This window comes from Schistocerca americana, chromosome X (assembly GCF_021461395.2).
Source record: "Schistocerca americana isolate TAMUIC-IGC-003095 chromosome X, iqSchAmer2.1, whole genome shotgun sequence".
In the NCBI taxonomy this organism is placed as follows: Eukaryota; Metazoa; Arthropoda; class Insecta; order Orthoptera; family Acrididae; genus Schistocerca; species Schistocerca americana.
This window is the reverse complement of record NC_060130.1, coordinates 313,930,455-313,944,738: the sequence shown is the minus strand read 5'-3', so window position 1 is coordinate 313,944,738 and position 14,284 is coordinate 313,930,455. Positions and strand designations below refer to the sequence as shown.

At 41.8% G+C, this 14,284-nt stretch overlaps 1 protein-coding gene across 1 annotated transcript in view; it reads right to left on the bottom strand.

Moving 5' to 3' along the window:
- The window catches only part of LOC124555988 (KICSTOR complex protein SZT2-like), a 211,179-nt gene that overhangs the window by 45,555 nt on the left and 151,340 nt on the right, over window positions 1-14,284 (bottom strand). Inside the window, exon 16 of the mRNA XM_047130033.1 lies at window positions 4,133-4,363. Coding sequence (XP_046985989.1) covers window positions 4,133-4,363 — 231 coding nt within the window. The remainder of the gene's footprint in view (window positions 1-4,132; window positions 4,364-14,284) is intronic.

The following is a 14,284-nucleotide window of genomic DNA, read 5'->3' as shown; positions in this document are numbered from 1 at the left end:
TATTCCAACACCCTTATATTAACACCTGCTGTCTCCTCTCTTCAGACACATCCAGCCATTGATCTGCATCTCACCACTATCGTCTTTTTATTTATTTTTCTCTTTGCTATCATTGTGTTTTTACATTTTTTTAGTTCACTTTTGCCTTTCACCATTGGTCCTACTCCCTCAGGTTTCACCTTTTTCCCCATACTTCATCTGTTCTGTCCTTTTTGAGAGTTTTTGCCAGATAATTTTACATATATTTATGAGTTTTTCCTCCACATATTTTTAAGCATTTCTTATCCTCAACAATGCATTCTTGCTCCTTTCATCTGCACCAATACAGAACAGTTTCCTTACCCGAACCAGTACCCAATCCCACATACTGCTCCTGTGTTGTGTACCTAGCTCATGGAACCCCCAAAATGGCCTGACCATCAAATTGTCAATTTATGGTTACAACCCCTCCTTCCACAATAACCTTCACCTGTTCAAATTCTGTCAGTCCTGACCTCACCAACCAAGCCGTCAAAATAATGTAAATCAATCCCAAATCTCCTTGCACTACCTCCTACCCATCCGTAAAATTCTCCTGCTCTGCAATACCAAATTCCTGCATCTCATCTCTCATGCTGAAACTCTTGCCCTTGAGGAACTAATGCAGCACACACTCATTGCCACCTCAAGAAACTCTCCAACCCGTTCACTTCCCACTCCCACCTTGGACTACCTCTACAGGAGTCTCCAAACATCCCCTGCATTCCCTCATGGCCAATAAATCCTGCCTCGCAGGCCTATTACATTTACCACACCTTGAGAAACTCCCTCCCACCACCAGACAGACGACTGTAACAGACCACAAATACATTCATGAATGTATCATCAAAAAGCCTTAGTCCCACAGAAGTATCAGTCCTTTCCAAAGGCCTTACATTTTACCCCAATCCCAAATTCAATCATGCTGGACATGTTACTAAAGACCTCTATTTCTCCTGGTCCCTACAGTTGAGACAATTTTTTCCCCACAAGCCTACTGATCAGACTCAACCAAAAACCAACACTGAACACTGTGTGACTGAGTTCAAACCTCCATCCAACCGTGATCCACCCTGGTAACATTCCAGAATTTCTTAACCTCAAATCTTGTCTCACCATCATTCCCCAAATCCCTCAATTTGTTAACTAATATTACATCCACAGAAGGAACCACAATCCACCACCTAAAAATTGATCCCAACCTAATCCTACTAGCCGACAAATGCTCCACTACTGTGGTTTTCAACCACAGGGGTCACACGGTGGAGGGATTCTGCTAGCTGTCAGATTCATCAACCTACAAACCCAGCCACAGTGACACCATTCCTGAAATCCAGCAGTATCTCCAGTCCTTCCTCAAATGCTTAGGCCTCGTCATAGAACCTCTTGTAGATGAACACCTTCAGCCTATTACTAGTAGCCTACCCTCCTACATACCACATGATGCCCTGCTTGTCATTGTTGATGGCACCTCCCTGTATATGAACATCCCCAATACCCACGGTCCTGCCACTTCTGAACACTGCATTTCCCAATGCCAACTGACTCCAATCCTACAATTTCCCTTGTGGTCACTATGACCAACTATATCCTCACCCACAATAATTTCTCCTTTGAAAGCATCACCTACAAACAAATCTATCAGACAGCAATGGTCACCCACATACCACCACCATCCTATGCTAAACTATTCATAGGCCATCTAGAGGAATCCTTCTTCTCCCTCCCCCCCCCCCCTCCCCCAAGAATATCAAACCCCTCACCTGGTTCAGTATCACTGATGACATCTTTGTGATCTGGACTGATAGTGAGGACACCAGCTGTAACACATTCCATACCAAGAAGTCCCTTCCATAAACGCCAGCCAACTGAGGTCATCACATCTGCAGTGATAGCTCTCCAAATATACCAAGCATCACACAGAGGCCTTCACAGACAGAATCCTGAATTTACTGATCCAATGTTGTACACAGAAACAAGTCTCCCATTCCTTGTCTCTCCAGTCACTTGCCACATACCACATACCCACTGTCCAACCACAAATGAGCACTCTCCTTGTGACTCAGTACCACCCAGGACTGAATCACATACTCCACTAGGGTTTCAATTACCTCTCATCATGCCCTGAAATTAGGAATATTCTGCCACTATCCTTCCCACACCTCCCACAGTGGTAATCCGCCACCCACCAAGCCTACACAATATTCTTGTCCATCCCTACTTTATCCCTGCCCTCAACCCCTTGGCTCATGGCTAATATCCCTGCATTAAACGTAGATGCAAGACCTGTCCCATACATCCTCCCACCACCACATTGTGTATTGTATTGTGTATTGAACCAGGGACCTAGAAATGATGGAGAGACTTCGTCCTGCCGTAGCCCACAGTGGTCCACAACCCCACAACAGACCACAGCAGTCCACCCACCCCACCACCACCCCAGACTGAACCCAGGGTTATTGTGCAGTTAGGCCCCCAGTCGACCACACCCCCTCCCTCCCTCCCCTCACCCCCCTGGGAACTTCTCATACCAGACGAGTATAACTCCAAATGTTTGCGTGGCAGAGTAATTATGGTGTACGCGTACATGGAGACAGTGTTTGCACAGCAATCGTCAACATATTGTAATTGAGGTGGAATAAGGGGAACCAGCCTACATTCGTCGAGGCAGATGGAAAACTGCCTTAAAACCCATCCACAGGCTGGCCAGCACACCAGACCTCGACACAAATCCGACGGGTGGATTTGTCCTGGGGGCCTGCACGCCTTCCCACTCAGGAAGCAACGTATTAGACCGCACAGCTAGCCAGGCGGGCGCACCACCACATACTCCATTCAGGTCGCAGGAATCACCTATCCCATCAAAGACAGGGCTACCTGTGAAAGCAATCATGTTATCTACAAACTAAGCTGCAACCACAATGCTACTTTTGACATGGGTATGACAATCAACAAGCTGTTTGTACACACGACAAACTGTGGCCAAGAGATAGCTGGACATCCCAGTTGCTGAACATCCTGCCCAACACACTGTGCTTCACTTGAATGACTGCTTCAGAGCCTGGAACATCTGGATCCTTTGTACCAACACCAGCTTTTCTGAATTGCGCAGGCGGAATCTCCCCTTGCAATACATTCTATATTCCCGTAACCCTCCGTGGTCTCAACTGTCACTAGTCCCTGTCCTCCATTTACCTATCACCTTCCCTGCTCCCACTCCAGTAAAGCAAAGTCTTCTATTCCACCAGTGTATCAACTAGTTCTTTTACCCTTCTCTATTTCTCTCCCATCACCCCCACCCCCTCCAAACTCTTGACTGCATTTAGCTGCCCTAGCCTGTTCCCACCATATCCCTGCACACTCACCCAAGTAGCACTACACCTTTTCCCACCCCACCGTGTTATTTCCCTCTCCCATTCCCATGCCTCCTCCCATTGCCAGCTTGCAGCTCAAATGAGGCGCAGTTACAACTGTGGCCAGGGACAGTGGTCATGGGTGTGTGAGTGTCTGTGTGTTTCCTTCTTCAGAAGAAGATCTTTTGGCTGAAAGCTAAAATGTATAGCTGTCTTTTCATTGTGCTTGTCTGCAACTCAACATCTCCACTACAAGGTATGTAGCCATCTACCCATTTCATGTTGTTCATGTTGTTGAAATAGTACAAAAAGATGGGCATACACACTATTAATTACAACAATGGTCTTTCTGGAAGAAACAGCAATTCATGTCCAGTGACTTTTGGTCACAGCATGAATATTGAAAAGAAACATAACTTTCATGGGCACATACAAAGCAAGGAGTGTTTTTATCATAATAAACAAGGACAACAGCGAAAAGTGTTTTGTTTTATGATCAGGAACTATACAGGCAATTTGGAAAATATATCCTACGGTATTTGTAATCACCATACGATTTAGTTGTCTACATTCATCACTTAATGTTTGAATCCCATTACACAAGCTTTATTTATCTCATAGAAACTCTCACTTTAAAATGTCAGCTACACTAGACAAGAAAACTTAAATATTGTGTTTACACAATGGATTAATATTTCAGGAAACGTTACACACCAGACCATTAATAACGTTAAACATAGTATCCAACTTTCAACACTTACTTTGTTATAGTTGAAAGAATTCTTGCAATAGCTGGTATCCCAATAGATGAATTAGGTCCAGATTGTGTTGACCAGAGCCAGCGGCGGTGATGTAAGTATCTGGATAAAGTTGTAAGCAGTCCTCCTGCATTAGCACCTGCCATGTTGTAGAGTAATTGCTTTCCTGAAGTTGCAGGTTGTGTTCCATCAGGGAAAACAACAGTGCTGAAATCTGGTGGAACACGTTCATACCTGGAACAAACAAACTACATTAGAATCTTAATTACTTATATATGACATAGTTATTCAATTATTTAAAAATGGATACTTTAATTGTTACATCAAATCTTTTATCTGCTAGATACCCAGAGGTGTAATGCATACATCTACCCCCCCGCCCCCCCCCCCCTCCGCTGCAACAACAAGCAAAGTAGGAATGAAGACAGAGCACACTAATGGACCTGTGACACTCCAATAAGGTTTTCTTTCTTTCTCTTTCTTTGTGATTTATGTTATTGGCTGCCAATACCAATTATTTGAGCAAATATGGATCATGGTAATGGTGACTGGAGATGCTTAAGACTGATGTAATGCTGTTAGTTAAAGCTTACTCCACTAGATATACCTCTCATGAATCAAGATGATGTGCTCTACACTAATTCCATCATTTTGTTTCACGAGTGCAGTTCATGTGTTTAAGTGACAGTTGAATAGAGCACTTTCTGGACTGTTTTCCTTGTGTTTGCTACAATGTAACCTATTGCAATGGCAAGAAGATCTTGTTTTGAAATATAGCAAGATGGAACAGCTCCACTTGCTATAATACCACTCTTAACACAAATAGTATTTTTTTCTTGTCTGCTGAAATGAAAAAACATACATCTTTGTCTGAAAATTGAACAGTGCAAGAGATATCCTTATATTAAATTGTCATACTCTTTAGGAGATTAGAATGTTCAAATGTTACAATATAATTATTTCAAAAATGCCAGTGTTACTGTTCTGCAACCTTGATTTTCCTGTTTCCATCTGACGCATAAGTCGCACAATGTGGCGTTGAATGCAATATGTACTTGCCCTCGGTGGTCGAACTTCCCCGAATGGGGGACTCCCGGCCCACAATGCCGTATGCTCATTTCCATTTTTCCTGTTTCCAAATATCCAGACTTTTACTAGTATAACATATTTCAATTATAAAATTTTAATTTCCACAAATTTCTTGGCAGACTTAACAAAATATCTACGATAAAAGACCGTACTCAAATTTCCACTTGTGAAAGCAGAACCTGCTATTTGTTATATTTTAAGAATATTTAACCAAATTTTATTTAAAGTAAGGTAGTTCTGTAATGTATATATGTATGAACTATCATTTCTGTATTTCATATTTTTACAGAAAATGTAATAACTTTGTATTTTAACAATTTGCTATAACTCTCCTACTCCCATCTTTAAAAAAAGCCACTGTGAGCAATGCTAAAGCTATTTGCCATCGAGCTATAGTCATGTACAGCTAGTATGCTAATTAGTCCATGCCAAGCTGCAGTAGAGCACAGACAAATGTATATATGATTTGTCATGGTCAAGTCTTGACTGAGTAAAGTTCAGTGAAAGTCAGCCTTATAAAGGCACTTACGTAAATTTCCAATTGAGCATTTACTGAGTATGAACAATGTTGTTCGATCTAGAATCATAGTAGTGTGTGTAGTTTACTGATCTGCCATGTTACAAGTACTGTATAAAAGTTGATCATCTTAATGTGTTGACCATAAAAATAAGTAAGTTCAAAGTGAAATTTTACTTTGATAGTGTTATGTAAGGTTATTTACAGTTCACTTGAAGCACCTACTAATCATAAACTGGACACTGAATGAAGAAGCAGCTTTAGGAGTCACCCATTCAGTCAGGTCAGTAAACTTACAGTTTGTGGGATTTAGAAATAGAAAGACTCCTTTTAGAAGGTTATAACAATTTGGTTTGAGAGACACAAACAGTGAGGAAAAGGAAAGTGACATGCATTCAGCACACCTGACAATGACACAACTACAAATGCCACAATACACTTTTATGCATGTTATTTCATCCCACCATAGCTTTAGGTTCACTGGTAAGAGCAGTATAAATATGAATAAACTCAGCAGTAATACCTAGGGTATGGAGTTAATATGGCACAACAGATGAAGTAAAAACATTTATTGGAATGATCAATCTTCAGGCAATTCTGCAAAAGCCAGAACAAACTGTAGTCTTCAAAGAGGAAGTCACTTGTTACACCATTCTTCACGAAAATTGTGAATAAAAAGAGGTTTTGTCATCTGTAAAAAGTTCTGCACTTTGCATGCAACACTACATATAAATCCTTAAGTACTATAAGTGGACAACTATTGAAAGTACAATTGATTACAGAACATTTCAGGGGCAATTTAAGATCAATTTATACACCACAAAGGGATATTATTATTGGCACATTTCTGTTGCTCTGGGAAAGTCATCTTGGATGGAAGCAATTTATCCTTTTACAGTGTACCTGGTTTGGCATCAGTTTTTTTTTTAAAGCTATTCCAGGTTTTATGGAATTTTATTACATTAATTTTGGTAAAGAATGCAAATTACGGCAGTGAAGAGAAAAAAACTTCTCAAATTGATTTTGAGATTACTCACGATTTCTGAGAAAGGGTTACTGTATTTACCTCGACAACTAGTACACTAATCGCTATCGACAGGGGATCTCAAGTTGATTCCGTATTTCTAGATTTCCGGAAAGCTTTTGACACTGTTCCTCACAAGTGACTTCTAATCAAGCTGCGGGCCTATGGGGTATCATCTCAGTTGTGCGACTGGATTCGTGATTTCCTGTCAGGAAGGTCACAGTTCGTTGTAATAGATGGCAAATCATCGAGTAAAACTGAAGTGATATCAGGTGTTCCCCAGGGAAGCGTCCTGGGACCTCTGCTGTTCCTGATCTATATAAATGACCTGGGTGACAATTTGAGCAGTTCTCTTAGGTTGTTCGCAGATGATGCTGTAATATACCGTCTAGTAGGGTCATCCGAAGACCAGTATCAGTTGCAAAGCGATTTAGAAAAGATTGCTGTATGGTGTGGCAGGTGGTAGTTGACGCTAAATAACGAAAAGTGTGAGGTTATCCACATGAGTTCCAAAAGAAATCCGTTGGAATTCGATTACTCGATAAATAGTACAATTCTCAAGGCTGTCAGTTCAACTAAGTACCTGGGTGTTAAAATTACAAACAACTTCAGTTGGAAAGACCACATGGATAATATTGTGGGGAAGGCGAGCCAAAGGTTGCGTTTCATTAGCAGGACACTTAGAAGATTCAACAAGTCCACTAAAGAGACAGCTTACACTACACTCGTTCGTCCTCTGTTAGAATATTGCTGCGCGGTGTGGGATCCTTACCAGGTGGGATTGACGGAGGACATCGAAAGGGTGCAAAAAAGGGCAGCTCATTTTGTATTATCACGTAGTAGGGGAGAGAGTGTGGCAGATATGATACGCGAATTGGGATGGAAGTCATTACAGCAAAGATGTTTTTCGTCGCGGCGAGATCTATTTACGAAATTTCAGTCACCAACTTTCTCTTTTCCGAATGCGAAAATATTTTGTTGAGCCCAACCTACATAGGTAGGAATGATCATCAAAATAAAATAAGAGAAATCAGAGCTCGAACAGAAAGGTTTAGGTGTTCGTTTTTCCCGCGCGCTGTTCGGGAGTGGAATGGTAGAGAGATAGTATGATTGTGGTTCGACGAACCCTCTGCCAAGCACTTAAATGTGAATTGCAGAGTAGTCATGTAGATGTAGATGAATCCATATCAGGCTGACAGATTAACAATCAAGAATAATAGTATTGTTAGTACAATGCAGCAAGGCAGGAAAGAGTTTCCTAACTTCACAAATAATTAAAAACATGAGGCACGATTCTGAAATGCCATTTTTATATAACTGTCTCAGTGAGCTAGAGAATGTGTCTTGCTCCCGAAAAATAAATTTGGAAATAGGTTTAAAAAACTTAATATATGTCAAACAATTGATATACATCCCACTTTTATTTAAGGTAGATTACTTTGATGCCTAAATGGCAGGCATGTTTCATTAGTATACACTCACTTCACACTTTTATACTTCTAATGTGAATATGAATGCCAACTTCATAACTGAATGACCTGAAATTATATTTTTCTTCTAATTAAATCCAAGCTACACACCAAGTTATTCATGAAACATTATTCTTATTCATACCCAAATAATGGTAGGGTTACATAGAAAATTAAAAATCCAATAACAGAAAAAAAATATCTGAGAAAATCCTGCTAAACAGCAACCAAATTAACTTGCAAAAAATGACATGTTAGTTCTTCCGAAAGATGAGAAACAGGAAACAAACTTTAAAAATGGTTAGGTCAACTGTGATGCCATTTATACCACTTTGCTTACGTAACTGCACATATGGCCATGTTATTGGACTTAATGAATTATTTTCACACTTTTTATTATTTAACCAGTAAACCCACAAGTATTCAAAAAATCGAACTCTCAGGTATAAAACTGCTTCATACATCTGATTATTACCACATTACAAATAAGTCAATATGTTAAATAAGTTATGTGAAGCATGCAAGTGAGGAAATGTTTGATAAGGTTTGAAATTATGTTTAAGGTTTGTTGAAATTGCTAAGCGTTCTCATTATGAAACATTGGATGAATTGGATTGGATAATTTGTACTCCATTTTAAGCAAAAGTTACATCAATGTTTATGGCACGATATCTCCTAACAACTGTGTGTCATACACTGAGGTACAATCAGTGGTATGTGTGGATACTGTCTACAAATCATGTTGTGAATAGAGTCATTGTGAAAGAAGTAATAAATTGAAATGTCATGTATAATGCTGACATTTTATTGCATGAACAGCGAAAAGTGAGAAACATTTTTCCTTTCATCATTTTGTGTGTCTGCAAGAAAAAATTTTGTACAGGACTGAAATTAAGTGTAAAGTATTTTGAAAGTTGCTAATTGCTGCCATTTTCAAATATTCGATGAATACAGTCCAGGCATTTGCATGCAGTCAACTACAATACCTCACTACAACCATACAGTTTCTAACCTCTTAATGAATAGATTATGACAGCATTTTAAATTTTTAAATTTGATCAGTAATTACACAAAATATTGAAAACTAAATTTCTGTTGCCCCTGGAAGTTGTCAGATAGGCAACCTGCAAATGTCAATGGATTCTACATTTCAGGATAGTTGCCTAGTAATACAGATGCTCACTAGAGTAACTCACATTGAACCTACTGTGTTTTCAAAGATACATTTATCTTTCTTACTTTATTTATTTATCTATTTTAGCTGTTTGGGTAAAGTACAACCTAGACAAATGTGAGAAAGCTCTCAAAATCACCCTGAAATCTGGTGGTACAATCAACTTTTAACAGACTGGGACTGAACCAAGTTGATTCTTCTTGCCCCAGTTTGACACATTATCAAGCTGCCATGCCAACCAGACTGCAGGATTCATAATTCCATGACTGCAAGTCACAATATGTTGTACCTCACAGAGTATCAGAAGGTTGGAGAAGACATCTTTTCAAACTATAAATTCAACACATTTTCCCCCGTTCTTAACTGATTCATTTCCATCCTTGAATTTATAGATAGATGTACACTCATACTGTAAATTATAGCCATGTTATTTGTAGTCTAGAACAATAGTTATGCTGTGCAGGACTGAATGAAGACTGAACAAGTTCCAACTGCTGCCTGCTGCCTGCTGCACATCTGCCGAGCAACAAGTTACATGTATAGCTTTCTCTGTGTTTTTTAGCAGTCTAATTATTAAATTCTGAGGTTTTTTCTTGTTATGATGCGTAATCTTGCAGTTTATAACTTTAAAATGTAAATTCAGACAGTCTGTAGCATAGCTGTTGTTAGATGAAATGAGTCTTTACGGGTCTTCCTGTTCCACAGAAAAGTGGTAAACTACTGATGTAATTATGTTGCGCAGCAAGAGGAGGGGAGTGAGGGGGAGGCGAAGGATATCCTTGTGGGAATTGGGGACAGATGGTGGGGAGAGATGCATCATGTTAGTGATGTGCTGAGAATAGCTGGAATCTGTGCACCAGGTGTTGGGCTGGTCCATTTCTTCAGTTCTTTAAAGCCTGCATGAAAGAGTGACAGAGAAAAGATCAGGACCCTTTATTTTGGCTCAGTTATCAAAAGTTTCACATCCACCTTGACTGTGTGACAGTGCCAAGGCCAACTCGTAGGAAATGGTACTACATCTGTTCTTTAGTAGAATCACAGATTCTTTATATGCGTTTCTAACATAAAAACTGTATAGCCCCCTCCCAATATTCCAACAGGGGACAAGTGCCCCCTCTTGCTTTCCCTTGTAGACACCTATGGTAATAGTGAACAGAAAGAAGCAAATGTTACTAAAATGGAATGGCAGAAAGAGACACCATAATGGCTAGCACATCTAATGATGACGCATTTGTAGAATCATATGTAAAGAATGGCATTGTGCAAAAGCTGTATGTTGTTACAGATTACAACAAGAACATGGGATATGAGAATAGGAGCAATTTTCTGTTATAAAGTTAAAAAATATCTCTGGGCAGACTGAAAAAAATACACACATCTTTTATCAGACACTGCCTGTATCAATGCACACTCTCTCTCTCTCTCTCTCTCTCTCTCTCTCGTCTCTGTCTCTACATGACAAAAAAAGTAAAGTGCCCAGAAGAGAAGAAGAGGAGGAGGAGGAGGAGGAGGAGGGAAAAAATTCAGCTTCATACGTTGAGAGAACATGTGATGCTTTTGCAGTGACTACAAAACTGAATCAAATATACAAAGAACTTGGAGATATGAGCCAATTCATCAGTATAACATTGCACCCCCTTGGCCTAGATGCATGCACTGATTTGGTTGGGAAAGGTGTCATAAAGCCATTTGAGCACAAAGCTGAGGCAGGCCGGCCCATAACTGTTGCAATTGGTCCTTGATATCCTACATAATGGCACTGGGACAGAGTCAGTGCCCAAGTTGGTCCCCCACGTGTTCTAAAGATCACACAGACAGCTCAGAATGTCATGTGTTTATGAGCACTGTCCAATTAAAAATAGCACCAGAAGTAACAACTCTGTGCTGCTCTGAAACATTGCAAGAATGAGACCTTTCCCCAGATTGCCATCATACTCGCCAACAATGGTCATCTAGAGGTAGTGAAGGAATGCAATTCATCACTAAGCACAGTGTGCTGCTTTTCATCAGCAGTACATGATTCCCAGTCACAGCACCACTTCAAAATCAGCTGTTTATGTTATGGTGTTAATGGAAATCTACACACATGATGGTAATTCTCCAGTCTGGCTGTCCCTAGTCTGCGATCAATGGTGTGGAATGACTCAGAAATTTGCAGGGACACAATTACTGGTTTTTGGAGGGCAGCCACACTTGTAAAGAGGTTACAGTGTGCTTGGTGCACAACACGGCGACCCTCCCTTGAGGTGGTCAGATGCGGTCAATCACAACGTTGATGATTATGCCTGATCTCACGTTCGCATGCAGTCCAACATCGAGCCACTGACACATCTGAAAGCCCCTCAATTGCTGGCCAAATAGAGACCTACAATGAGGCCCCTTTCAAACACTGTCAGATGCTAATAACACTGCCTCACACAAGTATGCATTATCTCCATGTCTTTCACAGTTATCACTCAAAGATGAAGTTGTTCACATCCCTTATATATCCAGCAGGCCTGATAACAAAACTAAACACAAACAACAGTAATGCACTCTGATTGTCATTCTACCTGTCATAGAGAATTGCCACTCTAAATCATTTACATATCCACCAACGATTTGTGCATGTCGAAGTTACATTGACATCTGATGAAGTCAACAAAACCCACCAGTGTAGTTGACAAAGATAGCAGCCTACAACTAAGTCACACATAGAACCCGGCACTGAGCCGATAAAAAGTAAAGTGAGCCTTTACAGTGAGGTCCACTCCCAATCCTGACATCCTAGACACCGGGTACCACAGTTCGCAGCTGAGCATCACACTCCCACCACCTCCAGCACTCAACATGGTGGTTGTTCGGACAGTGATAGGAGCAGAATAATGGGGGGAGGAACAGCCGACATATATATAGAACACTGACTCAAGCAGAGCAACAGTCATCAGGAACAACTGAAGATGGTAATGAGACTGTTTGCCAAAATACCTTGGAGAACTCACGACATGACTCTTGTGAACACCTGAGAATTCTTAAAGTTACAAATATGCCAGGAAAACACCAGATGGTATAACAAGTACGTCATGGGAAGGTAGTGCTTCAACAAATGAAGATGCTGGACTAGCTGCAGAATTAGAAAGCATGGCTGATCTGTTCATTTGAATTCCTACTCAGATGTCAAGATGGTACTTTGATATCAACTTTTGCCATGGTATCACATCACATGACAAAACGAGCCAACTTGGTGCTGGTAAGACAGAGAACCAACTACAAGCCGTTGGCCAGCCAGCAGAGTGCACTACACAGTGGCTGCACATGCATCCAAGGGTTGAGGCCTCTTCTGGTGCTAGTGTCTTGTGACTTGTGACTTCTGTTGCACATCACACAGCAGCACGCCCAGATCATGGGTGTGGAATCTTACATGCATTAGTACACCCCTTCCCGCTTGCGGCCAGAGTGTCACTGATTCCCCAGGAAAGGAGTGGCCTCCCGTGATGTGGAGATGGTGCCCACGTCCATGGAGGCCTCGGAGATGAGAGGAGAGGGCAACTCCTGGTCAGCAGAGACCTTGGAACATGGGCGAAAGTGGCCAGCATGAGGAGAGCCCCAATGCCCGCTGTGGGAGCATGGGACAACAGGATCAGTAACATGTAGTCAAAGCTGGGATCGATGGGGACAGCCAGCAGTGGTGGGAAAGGTGGAGGCAACTCTACCTCAGATTGAGGGCACACAAGACACATCAGACCGGCAAGGGGCATGTCCACTGGCTGGAGGGACACCATAGCTGCTCCTGGAGGCTGTAACATCATAGGTTCATTGGACAGTGCTGACGCAGGCAGAAACAGGCTGGAACACAGGCAGATAGGTGGCACCCAGCAACCAGGGTACCAGTAACAACAGTGGCATGCCTGGGATGGGTGAACAGGTGCTCACCCAGACACGCTGATTTTCATGGCACCAGATCTCCCGGTCTCCCATGTGGAGAGTGTAGACATGGTGGCCATTATGACACATGAAGGCTGCCGGTAAGCAGCAGGGATGCCAGTCAAAATCATGTGCCCAGACTTCCATCCATGGTGCAGAGTGCAGTACGTCTTGAAGGTTTGAACCATGTGCTCAGCCCCACCGTTACATTGAGGGTGAATAGGAGGAGAATGAACATGGTCAATGACAAACTGTACACATGAATCATGAAATGCCTGGAACAGGAACCGTGGTCCTTGGTCAGCAACGAGAGAAGCCAGGAGACCTACCACACTTTAAAAAAAAAAAAAAAACCCTGAATAGTGACTTCAGTAATGGCCAAGGAGCACCAGAGCACATATGGAAAATGTGTCAATGACAATTAGCCAAAACACATTCAGAAACAGATCTGCAAAATCTACATGGATGCATTCCCCGCATTCCCAGGGCTAGGTTGCTGAAGGTCATGTGGAAAATGAAGCCTTGGGAGCTGCCTGTTCACTAGTGCATTGGGGATACGCAGCAACCAAATGTTCCAGCTCCCTGTCAATGCTAGGCCAGTACACATGTGTGCAAACCAAGGCTTTGGTGTGGGAAACACCCCAGTAACCCTTATGCAACAGCTGCAAGATCTCCCACTGCAAACTCTTGGGAATGATCACCCTAGGAGTGGCATCGTTCATGGAGAAGATGAGGAGGAGGAGGAGGAGGAGGAGGAGGAGGAGACAATGACGGCGATGATGATGACCAAGAGGTGATGGTGCAGTAGTTACGAAGCTGATCGAAAGTGCCACCTGGAGAACAAAATGACCAACCCTACCAGACAAGGTGGGTGGATGACCTGTCTGAGGACGGGGTCGGATGCTGCGGCCTTGGTGACCACAGTACTAACGATTGGAAATCTGTCTACCACCTGGCAGGAGGTGACATCCAAATGAAA